The 24701-nt window shown below is 39.0% G+C and overlaps 2 protein-coding genes across 6 annotated transcripts; one reads left to right on the top strand and one right to left on the bottom strand.

Annotated features, from left to right (window-relative positions):
- Positions 1–1107: 1107 nt before the first annotated feature.
- On the bottom strand, positions 1108–3334 carry LOC135493612 (histone deacetylase complex subunit SAP30L-like). Of its 2 annotated transcripts, none has more exons than XM_064781083.1 (5): positions 3138–3334; positions 2718–2920; positions 2277–2405; positions 1935–2033; positions 1108–1683 (listed from the first exon to the last, which is right to left on the bottom strand). In XM_064781083.1, exons 2-5 carry the CDS (start codon positions 2904–2906, stop codon positions 1558–1560), a joined length of 543 nt encoding a protein of 180 aa, XP_064637153.1. In that variant the 5' UTR covers positions 2907–2920; positions 3138–3334; the 3' UTR covers positions 1108–1557. The 2 variants fall into 2 exon arrangements, with proteins under 2 accessions (XP_064637153.1, XP_064637154.1); XM_064781084.1 differs by having other exon boundaries at positions 3152–3334.
- A 356-nt stretch (positions 3335–3690) lies between these two features.
- On the top strand, positions 3691–24555 carry LOC135493938 (high mobility group protein B1-like). 4 transcript variants are annotated; one of them, XM_064781611.1, is made up of 9 exons: positions 3692–3776; positions 6544–6758; positions 7849–8042; positions 8280–8448; positions 13717–13853; positions 14194–14362; positions 19847–19998; positions 20281–20449; positions 20774–24555. In XM_064781611.1, exons 2-9 carry the CDS (start codon positions 6579–6581, stop codon positions 21014–21016), a joined length of 1413 nt encoding a protein of 470 aa, XP_064637681.1. In that variant the 5' UTR covers positions 3692–3776; positions 6544–6578; the 3' UTR covers positions 21017–24555. The 4 variants fall into 4 exon arrangements, with proteins under 4 accessions (XP_064637684.1, XP_064637681.1, XP_064637685.1 ...); XM_064781613.1 differs by lacking the exon at positions 3692–3776 and adding an exon at positions 3939–4099; XM_064781615.1 differs by lacking the exon at positions 6544–6758 and having other exon boundaries at positions 3693–3776.
- Positions 24556–24701: the final 146 nt, after the last annotated feature.

Here is a 24701-nt window from a genome sequence, read left to right as displayed (position 1 = left end):
TCATTTTCACATGATGAATACCTGATCATTTTCATAAAGGGATTGCATGGACCTGAAGAGACAGCAGATACTGCAACAACCATACCATAACATGCTGCCACAATCAGACCTGATAATACAGCATATGCTGTCACAACCAGACCTGATAGACAGGAGATGCTGGCACAACCAGACCTGATGAGATTGCATTTGCTGCCACAACCAGACATGATGAAAGTGCAGATACTGTCACAACCAGACCTGGCGAGATAACAAATGCTGTTACACCCAGCGCCAATGGCAGCACGAGCAGATCCACACCTGATAATCCATCTCAAAGCAGACCAATGAACGAGCTTGATAGCAAAGATTACTTCGGAGCAATCCTCAACCGTTCATGTTTTGAAACATACTTAACCTACAATGGGCCCAGGTCAATAGGAATGATAGAGGCCCAAGTCCGAGTGAGGACAATCTGTTACAGCAATTTGTATCTCATCCAGGCCAAGAGCCAACCATCTCTTTCTCGAGACAACCATCTCTAATGTCCCCGAGGACAGTCTCATCGTATCTTTTGGGCACTACAATATTTGCCAGTACATCTCAGATTCTGTAGTCTATGTATCTCAAAGACATGACAATTGATGGGTCACTTTGTTTGAATCCAGGATATTTCTCATCATTTGATCTTTGCAAAGACATCAACATCAACATCCCATACTTCTCCAATCAGAAGACAATATCACAGCCAAGCCATTGGCTGGGTTGGACTAAGTCACAACCTATCAAAGAGAACTTTTCCATTGACACCAGGTCTCAATTTGGGTCATTCACTCATCAACGCCACAATTCTGTATCACGTTTTCTTGTCTGAATTTCTCTTCTTGGGGAAGGGACAGATATTAGTGGTCAGTCCCAAGTTATGAGAGAGGGGTTGGTGGGATTGAATTCAGCCTTCATACATGATATCATACTCATACTTCCATGTGTTATATATGGAAAATCTGTTTGATGTCTTTTTGACATCTTGTTGGATAGATGTCGAACAGACATCCAATATGACCAGCTATCTGTTTATGATATAACTCAGATGACCATAAAGTGCAATTGAATAGACAAGGTTAAATATTCACATTTACGAATCTTCTTTTCTCATATACAGATACATGTAACAACATTCTGATGATCGTAGACAAAGTTTGATTCATTTCAAAGCTGTATTGACAAAGTGCTGTCAACCCCTAAATATCTGTGGCCATTTACTTTTGTGTACAAAATGCAAAAATAAAGGCACACACATATATCTGGATGAACAGTGATTACCATTTACAATGGCAACTATAAGCATTAAATGCAACTGGCCTACCATCAGAACATCCCCATGATTGCCCTCAAATGCAACCAAGTTCATTATAGTCATACAATGTCCAATTTTCTCAAAGGTAATCAAGGCCACCCTGCGCTTCCAAAGCCCTATTTTCTCCTTAAGATAAAGAGAAATTTTGAAATATAGATTCCCCAAGAGACTGCATCCCATTATGGGCAGCACACATTATTGATTTGCTCCACTGAGCCAAACTATGTCCTCAATGTCTCCAAGTGTTTTTGGTCAAATCTGCTCTTGAAATTTTTGGCCATGTAAATGAAATATGTCAGCGCTTCCTTCTCTACCACAGGTATGGTCCGAAAGTGTCTGGCAACAGTCTGAAAGACAACAAAAATGTAGAAGCTATGCAAAAACATCTGCCATCAAATCATTGAGTACTGTTATGGCAAATTCTTAGTGTCATTTGAGATAACGAGTCTGTTATGGCAAAAAGTTGAGTGTCATTCAAGATTACAAGTGAACTTACTGTCAGCATATCTCAATCAAATGACATAAACAGTTTTCATCATTTTCTGTTGAATATCTAAGTGTGATCGATGTAAAGCAGGGTTCTACAACTATTACTCACATCAGCTAGTTGTGCCTTGTTGAGACCTGGTCTCGTCTGTAGCTTGTAGTGTCGCTTATATCGGCGAAGTGTATTCACAGGCATTTGGAAAAAGTCAATCTGGTAAAAGAGAAGTTAGTAGACTTGTTGGAGAATGCACAAAATACTGATACTAAACGGTAAAGATGAAGTTTACTGACAAACAGTCTGTGAAATTCCAATCCGTAAAGGGGTATTTGACTTTACTTTTGGCTATTTTGATGCCGCTCAATGTTATCTGGAATCTATTGATATATTGGATGTGGCATCAGATTCTGTGTAAGGACATCCGTGTATTAACCATGTGGAAGAGATTATACGTACCTGAACACTAGGGAGTCCATACACTTGGTCAGGGGAGATTCGGTCACCATCGCTCTCCTTTCGCTTCCGCTTAGTGCGAACACTCTGAATCATCATCTTGTGGAAATCACAAATGTAAATGTGTCGGACCTGAGGAGAGACAATAATGATGTGACTTCCACCAAATACACACCAATTTTACACTTTGGGAAGTCAAAGTTTCAAAAAAACTAAAGGGTTTTCTGGAGGATGAATTGCAATGGTCAAATCTGCTCCGAAACAAATCAAATAAGTGAAATTGAAAGAAGGTGACCTCCATAGCAAGGATGAAATTGACTCTCCCAATGGACAAAGCAGTTCCTCAAGGGTTGACGGTTGTGAGTTGTGGTCACAAAATGTGGACACCTCTTTGATCAGTATCGCCACATCAACTTCACCCTAAGGAAAACGCTGAATGCTTACACTGTGATCAATATTAAGTTTCAGCTTCCTCTGTTGCACAGTCTTCTGAATTCTTTTGCTGTAACTGGCATTGCCTGCTGGCCTCGAGCAACGGGTGTTACTTTCCATCAGGCAGCAGATCTGATCATGACCGCCCCCTCTGTTGTCATCTTCTGTACTGAAGCCATTGATACCATTATTTGTATTCATTGCTCCCGTTGTCTCTGAAAAAGCAATATATAGCAGAACCTCTATAGTCTATGAAGGACACCCTTCAAACTACTGAACTAATAATGCACTCATTATAAATATTGAATTGCAGCGCTGCTGAGCTGATACTATACTGTACATGCCATGCATGCTGTGTGCATGCAAGCATTTCATAGATTGATACAATGTGAATGTGAACTATCAATGAAAATAATGAAGTGACATTTATACCTCGAGAAAATTACCGAAAGCAGACGCACAAAAGCTATATCAAACACCAAACACGAATGTCCTGTATGTGGTCAATATGAAGAAAATGTTTTGGTTAAATTCACAGTGTAAATGCTGAAAAGAGCAACTTCACGATGACAACAAAGCTTGCAGAATACACATCAGCATGGACACATTTTCATGGCGGCTGTTGTGATTGTGAAATTGGGTCAGAGGTCATGTGACGTAAAATTCCTTATATGGACAAGCACCTGTTAATTAGGTCACCCTATCAACCATGATTTGGAATTGACCCGACTTTTCACCAGTTTTCCGTCAATAATCAAGTCCGTTAGATCTGTTGATTGTACTTAACTCACCAAGAATCATCTTGTTTGGCCCAAGCTGGTTGATTTTGATCAAACCAAGCCGCTCAACCTGTAATTGAGTTTGCCGCTTGGATTGAGCACGTGATTAATATGAGCTCATTTATTAGTGGAACCCGAAGAATGTCCGAAAGTCGGTCTGTGATTGGCCAGTTGATGCGGCTAATTAAAAACTGACCAATCAGAGGCGTTTATTGCCCATGTAGCTGATCTAGTGTAGCCGCATAAGTAGCGTGGGTCTGGTGATACACAGCGAAGCATTGCCAAGTATTGGGTATGTATTTTTGCCGAATTTCCATGTTTACGCTATGACGATCGCCGAAAAATTGTTTAATGCACAATTTGAGATGTTCGACAAAAATATGCAATTTCAATATCGATGCTTTTTGCTCTGGAAATGAATGCTACTTGAATTATTATTGCGTGTATTTTGGATGTGCTTCGTGTACGGCTCAACATATGGCATGCATGGCCGCTGAAATCCATTATGGAGGATAGGGGAGTTTTCGACGAATAAAATACACTATTACGACTATAACTATCGGATAGAACCCGATTTTGGAATAGCCAAATTTTGTGGCCAGCCAAATTATTGAGGTATGGAAGTTTTTGGCTGGTTTCATTCGCTAGTTTTCGCGGGATGTGTGTTTTTATGTGGCATGCCTTTGTTGTACAAGATTCCATGTCTCGCATGTATCGCAATGGCCAACCCTGTATATTACATAGACTTGGGAGCCTTATTCCCATGTACTACATATATAACATACACTGGTGTGGGGGTGTTGATGACAAGTCCCCCCTACCTCCTTTGGTGTTAAATATTTTTGAGTTTTGATCCCAGTAACTGAGATTTAAGATGTTTTTAGGGGGACTTTCATTCATGGCTCCCAGGATGGCGATTCTGAAGGTGAAATTTGGGGTCAACAAATCCAAGACAGTCTCCCTCCGTTTTTGCCATCAAACCTGCACCAATGCTATGTATATGGTATGATATGTACATCTATAGGGTACATAGTTGATGTTGATGCAACTTAGATTGACTTTTGAGTTTTTTAAGTCGGTATTTTAGGGAGGATTTCTTTGGTTTGGGTTGATTTCTTTGTTTCATGGGCCAGGTTTTATGGAGTGACTCAGGAATTTTTGATGGCAGACCTTCAGGTTCCGACGAATTGTGAAGATATTACACTAAGGGTATACTATGTATAAAGGGGACAGTTTTCTACCCTAAACTCACTGTGGGTCCCTGATTTTTTACAGATACAATATAAATGAATATTTTATTGATTTTCTGGCACAATGCCCATTTGATTATAATTTTCTATGGCATAAAGGAAGGGTGTGTTTTGCGAATCTTTTGTGTCTGGGCTTGTTTCTCTTTTCAAGTTTGATCAAAACATTTAATTCCTCATTTCCTGTTGTTGATTAGTACTCCTGTTTATGGAGTATCCTCTGCACAGCTGCTTTCCCATTTTTCAATCATAATTTATGTTAATAATATATTTCAAGGTCTGTCTGATTATTCTGAAGTTGATTGATGTCAAGGATGGTTTTCGAGAATTTCTTCTGTTTCAGTTTATGAAAGCTAATCGGTATTTGAAACTTCCAAATTGAGCATAGAAAAGTATTTGCAAAAATGTAAGCAGTGATGTACTAATGATGACAGAGCATAAGGAACAATCAGTCTTGAGTGACATTTACAAAATACTACTGTCTCTCTGAATCCCTTTGGCTTTGCCATCATGTTTGTTTGTCTGCACTTTTAAAATGTGATAAAACTTTTCTATCAGCATTGATTAATATAATTTTGTTTCTCAGACCTCCTGTTGTCCCCATAACCATAGGTAGATGATGATACTCTGTAGTCTCACTTAGGCATTTCAAAATTCAATTTCTTATTTATTTCAAAGCTTTTGTCATCAGTCGGTGATGTTTCTGCCATGTGGGATTTGGTTGCTTTTGAAGTTTTATATCTATTCCTTTCTTTTAGAATAATCCAATTCCACATCCAGTCGACTCTTAGTCTTAGTCTCACTCAGTGGTGTCAGCAATTAAAATTTCTATCTTTGATTCTTACTTCATTTTGTTACAAATGTTCTGGGCCGACTTATTCTAACAGTTTGCAATAACACTATTTGACTAGTCACTATAGCCCCGCAGATTACCTTGCCGGCACCTTCGATTAGAACCAATCAACAAACACATGGTGCTAATTGGTCATGAGATTTGAAAACCCTGGGTGTTTTTCACAGGTCTCCCCTTAAAATAGTCCCCCGAGTGCCATGGTCAAGTCATGGTGTCGCTCACCATCACTTGTAAGATGTGAGAATTTCAGTTTGGAGAAGTGTGGCTTGATGCTGTCTGCTGAACTGTCTTGTGATGCAACTTGCAATATAACATATGGGTTTGCCTAATCTTGCTCTCTCCTCAGTTTCTACCAGATGACGTTCAATCAGACAGAGACATTCAGAAATGTGATACTATGTAGCAATTGCTATAAGTTATAAGTTTATAAACCAGTGGGGGGGGGGGGGGGGACTCTCCGTATTCACCCTTTGTTCTGTGTTTCTCCTTGCTGTGTGCACTTTCTGTTCGATTGGCATGCTTTTGATTTCCTTGCTTCCGTAGTTGTGGTGTCAGGGTGCAGGCTGGTCATCTCACTCTATAAACATTTCAGTTGGGCCCTTAATGAAGTCCTTCTTTATTTTGGGGGAAAAAATATATATGGGGGATTAATATTAAGAGAAGCCTTGTCTTTCAGGCAAAAAGGTTGACCCATTTGTGCAGCAAAATCTGCTCAACGGAGGGAATATTTGTCCAATTTCTAACACTACAGTCGTTTTTTACAGAATTTCTGGCTCAACGCCTCAAGTGAAGATAATCTTTTATGGGAGGGGGGGGGGGGGGGGGTTATGAGTTGTCTTTGTCAATTGATTTGTATGGGTGAATGGCTTCTTTTTGTGGGTAAATCCATAAAATGGATCTGATCAAAATTTTTCTGAATTCGTGTCTGATGAAGACATCACTTTATTATATAATTCCAGGTAAAATATCAAAAAAGCAATCACACACATAAACTATGAGTTTTCCCCCTGGCATGGCCGGTATGGAGGATGACAGCGGTGGCAAGCGGCCGCGGGGAAAGATGACCCCCTATGCTTGCTTCGTGAAGGTGATTAGGGCAGAACACAAGAAGAAACACCCTAATGAAAGTATAGTCTTCTCTGAATTTTCCAAGAAATGTGCTGAAAAGTGGCGAGTAAGTACATTTTGCGTCTCTTTCGTCGATGTTTTGTCTAGATCTGTGTGTATTGGATGGGGAGGGGGGGGACGGATTGAGACTGGGAGGATTTAGCTAAGTCGTGGCTCTGAAATGCACCATAAAAAAATCATTTTGAGATTTCTTCTCTCTGTCTGAAGTCTGTTGCCTGGTTTGACGTCATTCTGGCTCAACTAACAAACTAACCTGCTCTAATCCATCTTTTTCTCCTAAGTCCTACTGGTCCCTGGCTTTGTCATATTTTTTTATAGGTTGGGGGTTGGGTTTGAAGTGGTTAGCTATCAAGTACAATAAGAGTCAAAGAATCTGAATCTGTGGATAAATAAATGGCAGTTTGACACTTTTAAATCATTTTAAAGCCACACTTATGGCCATTTATTTTCTCATTTGAAAAGGATTGTTGATGTATTATTGTTTCTCTTAACATGTTTAGAGTATGATGAAATTTTCTCTTAAAAAAATTATCTGGGAGATTGATTGATCATGGGTGCCATGACTACAGAATAACAGCACCTCACTTTCACTTCACTCGGACAGGAGTCAAACAAAACAGCTAGTTTAAATACGCAGCAAGCTTTTTCAGGGGGAAGTTTTACTGAAGAAATGTACTTCTTTGATAGTCAGCAGGGTATATAATTGCAAAATCTACTCATACATGTAATTGCAGATGTCAAGAATTCAAGCCTGTACATATAGTGAGCGGTTGTCTAAAGTGCACACTGTCCACAAGCAATTTCTATCACAGATGAGATAGTCCTGAGCAATAATTATTTGTGATTCAGACTCAGAGCAATTAAACTATGCCTGTTTGATAGTTATTGTGCATAATAATCAACATATCTACCCTATAAACGTACATGTCGGCTTGATATTTGTTTATCATCCCATACAATCATGCAGGATTGCCTTTTTGATGATCGTCACATGTATCAGGAATATCTGATATTTCAGGCATCTGTGATAAACCCCTGCAAATTGCTTATCTGCTGTGCACTTGGTAAACGCCTTTAATTTTTCCTCAAATCCTTACTTTCTTCTAATGTACGTCTTTATCCAATGATCATTTCAGCAAATGACAGAGAAAGAAAAGAAGAGGTTCCAGGAAATGTCAGAAAAAGATAAGGAAAGATTCAATAAAGAAATGTCATACTACAGCGCAGCAGGAAATATGGGCCAGATGAATATGGGTGGTGGGAAGATGGGCGGCAAAGGAAGCAGGAAGAGGAAGCGGCCGAAGGATCCTAATGCTCCCAAGAGGGCGCTGTGAGTATTGAATTATTGATAATACAGTGGAACCTCCCTTAGTGGACACCTCTCCATTAAAGGACAACCTCTCTATTAAGGACAGTTGTTTAATATTTAATAAATCAATTTAGTTTTTGTGTGATCGCAGTTCAATGAAAACGAACATGAACCATTTCAATTTGATTGACTGTCAGCGCATTCTGAAATCAAGATCTGTTCATGGCGTCTATATTTTCAATCTTATATATTTTCCAGCTCTGCATTTATGTGGTTTTGTAAAGCAGAACGACCAAATGTAAAAGGGGCGAATCCCGAGTTGAAGATGGGTCAAATCGCGAAGGTTTTGTCTGAGCAGTGGAAAGTCTGTCCAAATAAGCACGTCTACGAGGGCCAAGCAGATAATGACAAAGAACGTTATCGGGAGGTAAGCATCATTTTCATCACATCGTGAGTGTGCTCAGTTTTCAGGTACATTGATCTCGATCCACCAAGAACTCTGCAGCTTGCAGATACCTCGTCATACAGAATGCGATTTCAAATTCTTGTCCATGGATTTGCCACCGGGATGAATCTTATCAGTTGTGGAGTCAGTTGATGAGAAAATCTTGTCATCCACTTGAATCAGATTATGGTTCGGTTTCAGGCTCAGCAAATTTTATGGAAATTGGCATTAGAGTGATTTCATCAATTCATCACTTGCACAGTTGATGTTCTCATTGCACACAAACTATTCTGTCTCCTCTGATTCCAGTCCTTGAAAATGACATATTTTTGATTTCATGCCATAAAAGTTATGTTGAGGATGAGTGTAAAAATCATCTGAGGGCTCCGCTGAAATTGAAACAAGTGTGGCAATTCAGTATGCGCAATTAATATTTGTTAATGTTGAATTGAAGATTCCGCCTTTATCGTGAATTGTAAAAAAAATTATGTGTTAGATAGTTATCATTGTAAATGGAGTGCATGCCACAAGCATTTGCACACATAGTGCCACCTAACTTTAAAATTTTGGCATTACGAGTTTGATGGATGATTGCATGGCATCAGGTGACACATTCTTCACCAGAAAATTTGTAAAAATATCTTGCCAAACTTGTGCTATCTGTAGTGTTTTGTTTTTTGAACAAGTTAGCTTATTGTTGTTTGTTTGATGAATAGGCCATACTCTTTTGCTGGGTATACTCATTGCTTATCCTGAAAGGACTTGAGGTACATGCAAGAAGTCAAAATTGTTCAGAAACAACATAAAAAGGTGATGCTACATTTATTATCAAGCCAGAAGAACTTGAGAATTGAATGTGTATATCCTTATCTGGGGTTGATTGTGGAAGCAAAATTAGTGGTATTCAATTTCAAGCTGGTATAATGTTTTGATGCTAAGCTAGCCGACGAATTGAAATTTAGAGAACTTGACACTACAGGCGAAGGCACTATACAAATAGAGACAAATATGGTTTGGGCATTTTTTCCTGCCAATGTTGTCATGCCGACTAACTGATGAACTTGTGGTTTGCACACCATTCTGTCTTCCTATTATTCTTGGTTTCATTTTTCACCGATGAATGTACCGCATGTGTCGCTCGACACCGCAAGTTACGAGCTTGTTATTATTCTTAAGAAGCGGCTGTAACTCGCACACATACATGTAACTGGGATGGGGAACTGCGCTCGAAACCGTACACTGCGTTCAAATCTCGGATTAGTTTAGGACATTTGGAGAGACTTCATGAGTGATGTCAAAGTTTGGAAGGTACGTTGCGTAATACACATTCATTCTTAGAATAGCTTTATATGTTTATTTCTCCGATTTCTAACCAAGTTCCATGTTTTGGTCAATTGATTTTGAAATGGTCATTGCATCTTGTCTCATGACGTCGATGCATGACTTATGCCCAGTCCTCAGTCATCTTTACCAACCATGCAGTAAAACAGTATGGCCTGATGTTGTTTTTAGTGCAGAGATAATTGTCATTAAAATCGATTCAATTTCAGTAAGTCTGGAGATTTTCTTCCCGAGTATAATAACTACAGTTTAGGTTTTGGGTCAAGAAGAAATTGCATTACCTGAACATGGTGACTTAGAGGGTTATTGCTGGGGATTGGGAATTTTCAAAATATACCCTGTCAGTCTCTGCACAACCCAAAAAAACTCTGTACTGGGCTAAATTACTTTTTTCAAGCCATGCCTGAAAGCTTCCAATAATTGAGTGTAAAATTGATGTTCGTACCGGTTACAAATCAAATAATTCCCTGGGGCTCTAGAGCTATCAATATTTAGAACTTCTGATAGGATATTTTTGTTGAATCTGGTGGAAATGATCAAGTTGTGTTGAATACTACAATCTTTTTTTGCAGGCGATGAAGATATTCAAAGCGAATAAAGAGATGGCTGCACGAGTGCCAGCTGCACCAGTACCAGAGAAAAGACCCAAGGTTCCAGAAGCTGTTTCAGATTCAAGTTCTTCATCCTCTTCTTCTTCTTCTGAGAGTGATTAGACTTACTAGGCATTAGGGATATTAACATTATCATCATACATTGCCGATTTCTTTACCTCACATGGCAGTTGACCCTCCTCTGCAAATCACGCAGGGCTCTTCAACTCCTCCTTGTCTTGGTGAAAATAGGTCTCTAATGTAGTCAATAACATGTGTGCAAAAAGTGAATCTTAGAACTATCTGCAAAAAAAGGCCCAATAGGGGAGTTTTTGTGGTCGACTCGCTATTGCTGTGGTGCGTTTGTGGTCGCATATTCAGTGCGATTGGAGCGTCAAACGTTTTGAAAAAACTTGGGGGGTGGTCAACCTGACAATCCCTGATTTGGCTTATTTGGCCTTGCACCCTCCAGTTCAACATGGCGGGCCAACAGGATGAGGTAATAGTTGGAAAGTTCTGCTGAGTTACACTGAGGGAACCGCCTGTCTGAATGACAATACGTGATGTAATGTTTTTCATTAAGTCATCATCATTGCCATGACCATCACCTGTAAGTATCCTGCTATATGTATCACCACTTTCATGTATGTTTCCCTCTGTACAGGTCATCAGTTGATTCAATGCATTTCATGCTTGTCAAACCACCCCAGTAAACTGAATTCCTTTGACAACCTAAGCCTATACGAGTTGTGCCTCTCACCCATCACCAAGTTTTCTTCCTAATATCAAAGGTTTGACATACATGATTGCCGTTAAAATGTCGGTTACATTGAAATGGCTATACATGTACATGCACTACATTGATGATTGTAGAATATCCTCTATTTTTCTCAGCGGCCCTTTTGGGTCTTTTCAATCAATAGACTATGTTAGTTAATACGTACCAAACAAAATCATCACCTAAAAAGCTCGGCATAGGTAAACGAGCTCATTATTGCATCTGGTGATGATGTTTGAATCGTAGTCTGCTCATTATTTTGTACATTGTGCATGTGAAATGTTGGGAGTATTTTTTGTAACGGCAGATAATATTATATATGAAATATGCTGAATTGTGCATGTTGGCGAGTTCACTCAAGGCTTGAACTCATTGACAACAATTGTGTGGACTTCACGGGCTTGTGAGAAATTGCAATGGTCACTGCTTTTCAATGTTACCTCCCAGCGTCTCATAGATTTCTGTATTGCATTGGATCCCCAATTCCTGCCACCTTCTTTTGGCTAAAAAGTCCCTCATTACAGGGCAAAAAATAGACTTTGCATAAGCAGTTTAGGGATAGTGATTGTGACTTGGTAACAGAGACATTTCCTGTTTTGTCGAAAATTGTAGATAATTCAGATTTTATTCATGGTGCATGGATTTTAGTTTGTAACATGGATGGTGTATGTCTTTTTTTGTAAGATGAGGATGAATTTTTTTTTGTTTGACAAGATCATCTCATAGTCCCTAGGACTTATTCTTCTATTGATTCAATCGAATCAAAAATAAGCATTTTAGAGGCATCTTTTTGCAGGTAAGGGCAGTTCTAAGGATTTTCAAAGAGAAAGTTGACCAAAAACTAATGTAATAAAACAATCTTACTGTTGATCGTTTGACCTTTTGTGTTGAGTTGTTATTTTTTAGTGCATGTAAGTCAGCATTTCAATTTTATAGTAATAAAAGATAGTGTAATGAATTTATGTAGACAAGTTATCAATATTATATGTACTGTTGATGTGATTTACAAATCATTATTTTTAGTTCAAATATTGGGGGAAATGAGATTTTTGTTGTGTGATGAGGAGGCAAATTATTTGACTTACGACAGTAAGGTTTATATTTCAAGATCTGTTTCGCTTCACCTAATCTCATTTTCCTGAATTAAATTTCTATATTATTTATTGTTGCGTAGTTAAGAAACATGATGTTGTATAATATGTAAGTATGTATTTCGGCATTGATACAGCAACTTATGAATAGAACTTGTCTCAACATCTGCTTTTTGCCCTGAACTTTCAGTCAATTGTAGGTGCAAAATTTCAAGCACCATTGTATGTTGTACCTTTCCTCCCTTGGAATCTATGTCACATTGACAGTAACATTTATCTGGGGATACTGACTCAAATTACTACAATTTGTTCAGTTAGAATGTTATCAGATGTCTTGGGGAAACTTTTGTAGTAGAGGCTGTTTATGAGAAAAACACAGAATGCTTGAACGCCAACAGCGTCTACTGGAGACAGAGAGAAAGATTCTAAATATTGTTTCGGTGGCAGTTAGTATGTTGGCGATGTCTCTCCTAAGGGTGTAACTTCTAGAGTGCAAACTTCATAACTGGTTAAAGACTGTTTAAATACAGGCTTGTGAATCTATTAATCTATGAAATAGAATGACCGTGAATACATGTATTTCCGGGTTTATACTATCACACCTATCAGAGAATAGGGCAGGAAAAATTCAGATGATGATAAGAAGACTGAAATTAACTCCAAATGCAAATAAGGTCATGTGATTCTCCAACAGTGCTTTGTTTTTGGAACAGGTCATGAGGTAGTGCATTGTGTGGTGCTTGTGCTCTGGAAGTTTCACCTCTGGAATAAAATTGTATTTTGTGCTAGACTGTCTTGGCTACCAAAAGTACCAGTGGTAGGTAGTGGCTGTATTCGAATTTTGTATCAGCGAATAAAAATGTTTTAACTAAAAGTATTGTCGTTTCGTTGTTTCTTACGATCATATTGCGGGAATTGAGACTGATTGTCAGTGGTACCAAGTGATCCTAGCGGCCAGTATGAATTGCTCCCAATCAAAGGAACATAGAGGAAGTCGAGCACACATGACTCGGTTCATCTGTCCATTGTGACAAGGGACAGAGACAGACTAACCTGTGGGCCTCGGTTGTGGAACATGACTTTGAAAGGCTGTTTGGTTGGGTGGCGTGTTTTGAAAACCAATGACTTTTCTTTCAGAGTGCACTGAGGCAGGTGATTTTTTCACAAAGATTTGCGGTATTGATCACATGCAAGAAAAATTGCTACATTTTCAACAGTTGATCATTACTGAGGCATGCAATCTAGAACTGGTCATGACCTATCGCGGTGGTGACTAATTTCTCCCAAAGACCAGCAATGTTATGTTGCTCATGTTTTGAAATTCACTTGACTTTCAGTGTTGCTGTTAAGTTGGTGTTCCCTTGCTCCATTGTTGCAGACTGTATGAAATGACTCTTTCTGGTCTAAATTAAAACTTTTCCCTTACCCTTGAATTCCCTTCCTTCTTTAGGCAATGGTACACTGGAAGAAGATTGCCCCTCCTCCATCCACGTCAAAGCATCACTATCAGGACGGCATGTTTGGACACCATGATACACATCATCATCACAAGGTGCCCAGGGACCCTGACTTGCCAAAGCGACCTCTGTAAGTATGCAGTCTGAGATCTTGTCAGGGTGCTGCTCAGCAAATAATACAGAGCTATAAGAGTGCCTCTCATGGTGTCGGGGCAAAGATAAAGCCAAGAATACTATTGGTACTGCTAGTCTATGTCTATCTATTCTCAGACCAGTAGGCAAAGCTCAGGGGTTATGAAAATAGACTGCTTTTTCTTCAAATTTAAAACAGTCTGCCGTTCAACCATTGGGAAACTTTCACATGGATCATTTCTATTCTCTGAAAGTGAGATCAAATAAAATCGAGTACAAGAAAGAAGACTTTCAATTTATGATCAGATTTTTAATCACATTCTGCACTTTATTTTCAGATCTGCATTCATGTGGTTCTGCAAGGCTGAACGGCCGGCAGTCCGCGATGCAAACCCAGAACTGAAAGTCGGCCAGATTGCACAGATTCTTTCAGAACACTGGAAGGCGTGTCCAGACAAGACGCGGTTTGAAGAAGAGGCGAATGCTGACAAGCTCAGATATAGAGAGGTAGGAATCGTTTATGTTTACTCAGGGGGTATTGTCTGCTCAAGCAAAAGCCTGGTTTGTTTGTTTTTGGTCAATGATGAGAGATCATTTCTGCTAGGTACGGGTGTGTACTGTTGCTTGGTGAAACTATTCCACTCGAACACTAGACGCCTGCAGACATTAGATTTTTGTCTCGGCGACCTGTGATTATTATTGCAGGTGACCTCAGCAAAAATCTCTCATTTTCGGCCATGTGCTGCACGTTTAAAGTTTCCCAGAAGTTCCCCTAGTTTTGAGGAGAAGTACCTTAGAATGCAGAAAGCACTTTTTTTGCCATGAATCTTGCAACCAAGGCAAATGTGAACAATAGATCAGGTCTTGAGCACTAAACACCCTCCTGAATCTTTAATAATCTAACCTAAATGTGTCCCAACTTTCAGGTGTTTTGTGTTGTCTGCTTCTCAAATCTCAGGTTGACGTACATCCACCAGAAATTCCCTGACGATTTCCTCCTCAGATTGTTCATCCGAGGTTTGGGAAAAGTATCCTCATTTTAACCCTAAAAGCACCCCTGGCTGTCCCAAAAAATGTGTATAAATATCATCATTATCCTAATCTTTAATAGAAAGAGCTAAAAATGTAAATTTATTCACTTCATACATTCTAAAATTCATTTAAACTGTTAATTCTTTTGAAAAATTGGGTGAGGCTAGGGCCTGCTATTAGGGTTAAGCATTGTCACATTATATGTTGCGCGTTTCTCATTTGCAACGCTGATGATGCTACCGATGTCTAGCGGCCATTTTGGACCTAGGATGAGCAGCGCTGTCTGCTGACAACTTCGACATTTTTTGACAAGTTGAGTAGTAAGTAGGTACCGGTACGTGTCGTTTTCTCACCCAAATTCAATCATAAATGCTATATTCCGAAATTCAAAATTAGATGGGGTGGCCCTAGAATTGTGTGTTTAGAGAATTGCATGTCGGTATTGTAAATTTATGTTTATTTCTACTTCGAGACAGCCTGAAATTTTTCTCTTGGAAGTCCAATATAGAGATGTCCCCGTACTCTGTGGGTACTATTTGTTTTTGGAGATTTTGGAATTTCTTGGAGACCGTCACCTGAGATTTGAGTATTGTTAGACAATCCACAGAGCCCCCTGTTTCCTGTTCCTAATGCATCTTTCTAATACACAATGATGGCCTCCCTAACCCTCACTTTTCTTCTCATCTCACTTTTTTGCATCGTGGGTCGGTTTTATTTCTAGCCTTGATACTAATCAGTGTGCACATGACCGGTCATAGACAAAACTTACTAATTCTTCTCCTAATATTATTTGGCTGGTGGTTTGGTTGACAATTTTTTACTCATTTTAGTGCATGGTAATTGGTATAGACTTTTTTAGTTTGTTTATTTCCAGATTTCAAGCCCTAAATTCTCCTTTTCATTTTGCAGCAAATGGAGGCGTTCAAGGCTCAACGAAAATCGGCACCAGCAGCTACCGGTACGAGTCATGGCCACGCGGCTGCTCCCATGGGCAATATGAATAATATGGGAAACATGGGCATGATGCCGCAGCAAGCCATGGGAATGAATAGTGGTCACCACCAGATGGGCGGTATGGTCCCTCACCCGCAGGCCGCTATGGGTATGATACCTCACGCGCACCAACAACAGATGTTGCACTCAGCCCCGCATCCTCAGTCTCAACTCGCACACCATAGTCACGGCCAGATGCAGATGCCTCCGAAGCAGCAAAGGATGGGCATGGAGGAATCATCAGGGTCGGATTCCGAGTCTGATGAGGATTCTGATGATGATGAGGAAGAGAGCGATTAGATTATTTACCACAAGGTGGCAGCAGTGACATCATCAGAGAACTATTTGAAGACGTGGGTCCCAGAGACTGCAGATACTCCGAGACTGAATTGCCTAACCAGTAATAACAATGCCCTACAGCTAGACATGGTAAAAATCACAATCCAAATGATTTTGTAGAATCTCATTCAAGAGATGATTATTTCTGATGTGAAACAACGGACAGGAATTCAACCCTGTTTTTTTCTCATTTAATAAAACTACTGCAGTTATAAAAAACTTATTGAATGGCAATGCAGTCTGTCGGTAGGTATGTTGTGGGTCTGTTGGATCGAGTGAGCAAAAGAATTAAAATTTTATAAAATAACAATCAAGTTCAGTTCTAAATGGACTGTTTTGGTAATTTCTCGACATTTGATTTTGGTCTGCATTGTATGAGGAAATCACTTTCAAACCTATCATCTGGTCTTGACCTAACTAAGAAATATTTGCAGAAAGCAGTAATGAAATAATCTACCGAACGCTGGAGATAGTGTTTGTGATTTCTCATCAACATTATCTAATCCATTCTAGAGTGAATGCTTACCAGATAGAATATCTATCCTATACTTATTATGCAAACATTCGACTGAGTGTAATGTGGGACCTTGCTTAGTCTGCAGTCCTGTAAAGTGTGCACATGGGAAGCACTAAGGTTTACGCAGCAGTGAATGCAAACCTTGTACGACCTTGGTCAGGTGTCGAATTCTGAGTAAGAAGTTTTTTCTACCCATTGAAATTCTGTTGAAGAATTCCTAAATTCCTGTGTCAATTAAGTGTTGATCTCCTGACCATGCGCACAAGGGATCCCATTGACCCTGCTGTATGGACCCGAACGTGATACCAGTGTTCAAGGTGTAAAAATATCTTGTTAAATTTTGTAAAAGTATTTTCACATGGTTCTACTAATCTGAATGTTGGGCATCTTAATGTGTGGTGGTGATTATTCAATATCATTGTGAGCTTGTTGGGGTGGAATTTAGAATTTTTTAAAATTGAGCATGATGACTTGGGTCAGGGCAGGAGGAATTGGAAAAATCTGCCAAAGATGGGTAAACTGATATAATGTTTCATTTTCGCTGCAAAGATTTTCTCTAGTTTTGACAGCGAGTCTGGTTCTTCTGGTTTTGGTTGCGATTGTCATTTGTCCTGTCCTCATGGTTATTGTTACTCTTCAGATATGCATGTTTCACTTTCCCAGTTGTATTATTCAACAATAAAACACTGAAACCTCTCACTTGCCAGTTTAAAATTTGTTGGTGCCCTTGTGTCCCTTCAGCTAATGACACGTATTTTTTACTTAGGTGTTCTACCACTGGTACCAATGAAAGTGTTGCCAATATAAAATACTGAAAATTTTTTTTTTTGAATGTTGTCCTGGAAATCTTGTACCTAAGATACCATTTTTGAGTCGCAGGTATTGAACCATGCACATCTGTATTTCTCTTGTCAAGTATTTTGTCTGGCAACTCTTGCCTTTGGCAAATTTGCTGTGGCTCTGCTGTGTTTCAGTTGAAAATTGAGGACAACGTTTTGGTGCATTTTTCTAGGCCTTTTTAGATGTGCTTGTGATTATTTTAAAACGATGTCCTGCTAAAATTCATGAGGTATTCATCCCATTCATTCTTTCTAGTATTACTTTGTTGACTATTGGTTATAAAAATGTTGTTAAAGGGCAGGAAATTCTGCTGATTTTGATTGCGTCTCTAAAACAATATTGTATGTAAAGTTTTAACTCTTGTCCAAAAATATGGTCTGTTGTGACCCTATAAATTGTCAACTCTTTGTGTTTACTATAAACTGGCAAATTTTCTTGTGCATTTTAATTAAGCTTGGTGATTGGCGAAATTTGCAAAAAAAAAGTTTCTGTAACAGGGTTGTCTGAGTGCTGTATAGCTACGTCAGTAATGGCATTTCATAAAATCACCAACTGGAATAATATAATAGATGGGAATATTTCCTGGTTTATTGTAATCAGTTTTAACACTTGTATGAAAAACCAATTGAAATTACTTCGATTTAATTTTTATTTTGAAAAAAGTACATAAAAACTTCAGCCTATTAGAATTGAGTGCTACTTCAGAAAAAAAAACACTGAAAATTAAGCAAAATTTAACAAGAATGTCTCATTTTTTCTTTTGTGTTTGACGATGAGAATTGAATAAAACAGACAACAGTGTGACAAGTTTCGAAAAACATCACTGGCAATTGACTTTCCGAGTTAAAGTAGTGGTACTAAAGTGTGACCCATATTGTCGCCAGTGACGTCATATGACTTTATTACCATGTTTTCTCTGGAAAAAGATTTGCCACGAGGCGCCCAATTCCGATAGGCTGGTTGTTTCTCGTTATCTTAGCTTAGAATTAAACTGCAAATGAATCTGAATCTTAATTATCCATGTAATAAATTGTTTATGCTCAGGTTTCAAAGCCTGGCCAGAATAATATATTTTTTGAGCTTGTATCGTGTTTTAGAATGCATTGTAGTTTTCACTCAAAATTGCTCTTCTGAAGGTGTCCCACAATGTCTACTAGGTCTGTTAGTGCTTTTTCATGTGTATCCTCACTTTGGATCCATACTTTTAATTGGGATCAATGTTCACAAAAAGTAGGCTACTTTTTAGCTGCTTTCTTGCTTTTCCAATGGCCACACCAGTTAGCATACCGTTAGAGAGGAAACATGCTGTAAAGTGACCTAGTCCCTTTCTCACACAGGATGCTCCCAATCAAATGTATAGATCTATAGTGCAGTGATTGTACATAAATATTTTGATAACATTTTCCTTTAGTTTGCTTGATTTAAGTGTTATTTTAAATTTGTGACCATGAATTTCGTTTCTGGCAAAGTTTTACTCCAACACGTCACATTCCGAAAATCACATTTGATACAAAAATTTGAACATGAATGCCTTGACTGAAAAAGTTTCTAAAACACCTCAAACTTAACACTGAAAAGTGGCAAGGTTTAGTTATACCCTCTGTTGTCCAGGGTTGCAGCCGAAAGCAGTCTGAATCTGTTATTGGGTTCTTTTCTCCGTTGGTATAGGGCTGCCAGAGGTCGATCCGTTGGGGCCGCCTGTCCGAGGGTGCAGACAGACTTTATTCATTGTAGGCCCTTCTATTCTATAGTCTTGCATTGTTTGTGTTATTTCACTTCACTCAGTACTAGGTTATTATTTTATGTGTAGTAAAGAAGACATTTGTATGGGCAATAAAATGTTTTAATCTATCCTGAAAGTTCTTGTTTCCTTATTCTGTGTCATGTTCTAGTCGAGTGCGGGGTCAGATTTCTCGCTCCTGGAGACTGTGACACTGGTGCGAGCTCACTTCGTTGGAAAATGGTGAACCACATTATCATTATGCTCCCAATTATCAAGCCTTGGGTCACAATTTGAGAACGCTGCTGGGTTATGTGCCGTGCAGACATGTGATTTTGAAGCTGATGTTGCATGCTACAAAAAATACCTATCTGTGGCTTGTTTAGGATGACTTATGAATATGATTTATCTCAGATTCTGCGATGACACCACCAAGGAGTGATTTTTGTTGCGTCACAGCAAGAAAAAGTGCTTGTTTGCGGGGCAGGGGTCTTGAGCTCCATTATGAATGTTCTGGAGTTACTAAACATGCATATTTATCATTTTGCAGCAAATTAATGAATACAAAGCTATGAATCCAAACCGCCCCAAGCAAAACCAACAACATCATTTCAATGACATGGGCTTCGATTTGGGTGGACATGCTCCACACAGGTCACACAGCAAACCACCCAGAGATCCTGATCTGCCAAAGAGACCACTGTGAGTACATGACTCTCCCCGTTCTCAAGGTTTGGAGAATGTTGCGGTACATGCACTGTCCTTCATTCATCTTCAATCAAACTCGTGAGAAGTTTAGAAATGGTTTCTATTGTACCATTGCCAGATGAATTTGGCTAGTGTTTAAAAGATGTCGGTTTCGACACATTGAAATAGGACTGTGATACGATTGTACCGTAGATTTAAAAAAAAATTGCCACATGCATTGAGATGATAAATCTGATTCATACAAACAGTGAATTTCACTCGTGTCTTCTTTTGCAGGTCCGCATTTATGTGGTTCCAGAAGGCCCAGCGGTCTGCCGTCTCGGAGACTAACCCTGACCTGAAAGTTGGCCAGATTGCCCAGATCTTGTCGGAGCAGTGGAAAGTGTGTCTCAATAAAGAACAGTATGAGGAGCTGGCTAACGCTGACAAGAGGAGATATGCTGAGGTGGGTTGCATTATATAGGGATGTCAAATTTCTAATTTTAGGCGGATTTTAGACAGGATTCCTCTTATTTGACGCATGACTTGATAACTGGAATAGAAACATCTCTGTTTCCACTCTCTGTGGATCTTTGAATTTTCAAAATTGGTCTAAAAGTAAGCATTTTAGAGGCATTTTTGTGCCAGTGAGAGCTGATCAAAGGCCAAGATTTTACAAGAAAAAAACTTTCATCAAGAAAGGTTTATGAAAGTCTGTTAGATAGGTAAACTTGTATATGATTCTGCAAAAAAATAAATCATTTCAATTTCAACGCATCTCTCTTTTCAGGAAATGAAAGTTTACAAGGCAAAGAAGGGTGAAGTGCATCACGTGAGACCCAGTCCCAGTCACCCTGCGAGTGCAGCTGTTGGAATGATGCCCTCTCCACAATCTATGGCTCATGCCCAGGGCCACCTTCCTATGCCCCCTAAGCGTACGCGTACAGACCAAGAGCATTCATCCTCAGGATCAGACTCGTCAGGTTCAGAGTCGGATAGCGATGAGGATGATGACGAGGAGGAGAGTGATTAAGTCATTGGTTTGTTAAATAATCAGGAGAAATGGACAACATTCGGTGGCCGTTTAACCCTCTATGTGCTGAACTCTCATTTTGCATTGCCGTTGGTGATAGAAAGTGTCTGTTGGTTTGATGCGGATTAAACGGTTCTAAAAATAACTTGTGTATCTTGATGTAAAAACCAAAATGTCCATGTGAGAAGTGTTCATATCAGAATTTGAATTGAGAAGTTGATACAGAACTAAAGGTTCTAGTTGTCCAACCAAACACCGCAAGGCCATGGGTGATGGCAGCTCCACTTGTGTGGTGTTTGTCGAGACAACCGATTCATCATTTTCCCAATCTTTGTTTTGTGCGCGAGCATAGACCTTTTTCACCGGCCTCATGCCAGGCAATATCTTGAATGCCTATCACAATGAAATTCACCACGAGTAAGCCTCCTAAAAACGTGTCCAGTAGAATGAAAACATGAAAAACAAAGACAAGGTCTTGGATTTTTGCGGAGTGAAAATGAGGAATACAGACAGTGAGGTATCAATTTCTATTCTCAAATACCTTCGGCTTGATTTTATTGGGTATGATCCTCTGAGTGTCTGCTTTTGACACATTTTATGCCAACCCAAGATGTCATGGTTGTCTCACCAAAACTTCTGTGGTGAAAACGAGGCTAAGACATAATCCTTAACGAATATATTACCAAGGTGTTTTAGAATTGCCACTCGAGGTATTGCATTGATCTCCACTAGGTGTTGCCAATTATCTATGCTCTGAGATTTCTGTAATTTTCTAAACTGGGACTATTACAGCGGGGTTAGAATATTACAGATTTGGTCATCAAGCATATTTATTTGAAAAACGACTGTTTGCTTCAAAGTTTGCGATCGTGATGCTATCATTGTGTGCTGTAGGTTGTGACCTTCATGGAGCACAATGATTTCAAGGTCACGCCAGACATAGTGTAGAATTCTTCTGAATTATTTTCTTACTCATTGCACTTGAGGCAAATTGTACTCTTTTTGCCGAAACTTTTTTGTAACATGACTCGTGCATTCTGTTGACATTTATCTGAATACTTCTTGAGGTTTGACCAATGAGTTACTTTTGCTTCATTGGAAACCATGAGCATGAATTGATTAACTTCATAAGTTTGCCCTCCCTTTTTGAGTAAATTTCTAACTATTGTGATATTTATGACATCTCTGCATCAAGGGAACACAATAATTGCTCCTTTCACAGTTTTTTTGTCGTTACTGTGGAAATGACAACCTCTCCCATTTCTCTTCACTCCCACCAAGAATATCATCACCCTCTATGGCACTGAAAACATTTTCAGTTAAAACTCATCAAGTAATCAGATATGTTCGTCCGTTCTAGGCCTAGATAACTTGGTTTGTAAATATTAGTTATAGATTTAGACATTATGCTAGTCCTGCTGGATATACATGCGAGTTTCAGTCAGTGAAACAAATGAACATTATCATGAGAAGTTTATTTTTCTCATGTTGGTGATTTTAGAAATCTGATGATTGGCCGCTGACATTTTGATGAGGTGTGGCCACTGCTTTGTGTTGTCCTTTCGTGTCTTTGTATTCATGATATATCTTGCACCTGGGACCTCGTTATTAAACGTCAGAAGGACTGGAACGGACTTGTCTAAACCCAACCGATTGAACGGAGCAGTAGGTCATGAGTGCATGAAAAGGCCTATTGCAACCAACAGTGTGCAAGGTTGCTGCCTGTGTCATCATTGGAAGTTTTTCGCTACAATTGTTTGTTTCGGTCATTCTGGTGTTTGGGATAACTACATAATGCGATGGGAGTCCCAGGTCATTTTTCAGGTGCCTTTTGAAATTTGTTGTCACGTTCTCAATGTTGGCAGAACTTTCTGACCGTTTTTTTCCGCAATTTTGGAGATAATGATTTATAATGAATGATCTTTCTGAAGGTGTAATTAGTATTCACAATTCGTCTCATTCGAGGTCACGTGGTTTTCAAGTAATGTTTGTTTTGTTAATATTTCTACAATATAAATAAAGGTAGAAACAGTTGAAAAGTAATTGAGGGGTCTTAGGTTAACAGAATTTGGTATGAAAAATTTGATGAAAAGTTCAAAAATATACCCGTTGTCAATGTTTCACCGATACAGACAACCTCAATGTTATTGCTTTGTTACCATGGTTACTGGCAGATTGTCCTGGCCAAAGTGTTGAATCGAACGGACGTCAACATTTAATGTGAAAAATTTAATCCCAAGATATTGGTTATAGATGACAAATCTATGGAAGCCAAGGATGTTCAATCAAAACTTGAACAGAATCCGGCCGTGATATATTACAAAATAGACTCGTTCCAAATTGTATATTTTCCTTATCTCACCTCAAGTCCACTGAAGGAGTCCAAACGGCAATGATTTTAGGAAATGTACCTAAGATGTTGTTACATGTTTTTCCAAGCTTGGTATATTTCAGATTTTCCCTGGTAGTACATTCCAGTTCATCCAATCAGTAAAGAGACGTTTTTGTAAATCAAAAGTATTGCTTCACCTTAATAACTATTGTCTAATTTTAATAATACTCCTGAGCTTTGATAAATTTGGTGATTACCTTGTCAGTTATGTTTTTGAGTGAGATAGATTTTCATTTCATTCGACAGTGTTGTTCAATTGTCTTTTTCTGGCTATAATCTGTCTGATAGAATTGGCCCTTGTTGACGGTCTGACTTTTGGAACAGGTTTTAGTCTTTGAAAATTGACAACAGACTGTTTCTTATTGGGTCAACACAACACTAACTGTGTGGAATGACTTTGTTGACATAGATCTGAGCTGGTATCAGGAGCTGTGTATCCACTTTTCATAATCAAGTAATTTTGTCATCGCTAAATTGTAATTTTTTTGGTCAAGTGCTCGATGTTAGTGTTGCCAAAATTTTCCAGTAAATTACTGAGACATACGTTCTGTTAAATTTGTTTTTCTTGTGCTTGCCGTAATTTCATGCGAATACACTGGGGACAGACTGTGCCAGCCGTCATTCAAATTGGTGCACACAATCAGCTCTGTTGAAATATTTTGACACTATAATCTAAAAACTTAAATTTCTCCTTGTTCTTTGTATAATATACACCCTTCCTCAAGACTTTCTAATTTGTGAAATAAAACTGGTCTAAACAATAATGACTTTTTAGGTACCTGAGAGTCTGGAAATTCTTGTTACAAAAACATTGAACTGACCCATTAACTGTCTTTGCTTTGGGAATGTTTTCTAAGTGTAGGTTGTTCATGGGGGATAAAACCATTGCAATTTGAACTGTCTTGAAGGACACCCATGGCCCACCATGGTGAATTCCCAGAGGTCTTGCATCAGCTTAAATTCTCAAATAGATGAGTCAACGTGAGTTTTCATGGAAACCTAAGGGCATACTCCAAGGCGTTCCTCTGTCTGTAATGTATAAGCCATTTTAAGTTACTTGTCCAACGTTATATTTTACCACGGTCAAGATGTATCCTCATGTGTAGCACCAATCCATGTATTGGCCAGTAAAATGTTTTAAACCAGATTGGACTCTTGTATTTATTTTGATATCTATTGATTTTACTGGGAATTGTTGGTGCCCCCTTGTGAGAAATACTCAAAGGTGAGGTACTCACATCTGTGGAATGTGGTGTGGCCAACCATGCCGCCAACACACTGAGACAAGTGGGA

Source organism: Lineus longissimus, chromosome 9 (genome assembly GCF_910592395.1).
Source record: "Lineus longissimus chromosome 9, tnLinLong1.2, whole genome shotgun sequence".
NCBI classification, from domain to species: Eukaryota; Metazoa; Nemertea; class Pilidiophora; order Heteronemertea; family Lineidae; genus Lineus; species Lineus longissimus.
Note: the sequence above shows the minus strand (reverse complement) of the source record. Positions and strands in the feature narration are given on the sequence as shown.

What these genes read in the sequence shown, in the direction of transcription:
- LOC135493612 (XM_064781083.1), bottom strand. Translation starts at nt 2,906, where the DNA reads ATGAATACAAATAATGGTATCAATGGCTTCAGTACAGAAGATGACAAC. An exon ending in ATGGACTCCCTAGTGTTCAG is followed by an intron (nt 2,034 to 2,276) that starts GTACGTATAATC and finishes CTCTTTTACCAG; the next exon opens with ATTGACTTTTTCCAAATGCC. An exon ending in ACAAGGCACAACTAGCTGAT is followed by an intron (nt 1,684 to 1,934) that starts GTGAGTAATAGT and finishes GTTGTCTTTCAG; the next exon opens with ACTGTTGCCAGACACTTTCG.
- LOC135493938 (XM_064781611.1), top strand. Translation starts at nt 6,579, where the DNA reads ATGAGTTTTCCCCCTGGCATGGCCGGTATGGAGGATGACAGCGGTGGC. An exon ending in AATGCTCCCAAGAGGGCGCT is followed by an intron (nt 8,043 to 8,279) that starts GTGAGTATTGAA and finishes TATATTTTCCAG; the next exon opens with CTCTGCATTTATGTGGTTTT. An exon ending in ACAAGAGGAGATATGCTGAG is followed by an intron (nt 20,450 to 20,773) that starts GTGGGTTGCATT and finishes CTCTCTTTTCAG; the next exon opens with GAAATGAAAGTTTACAAGGC.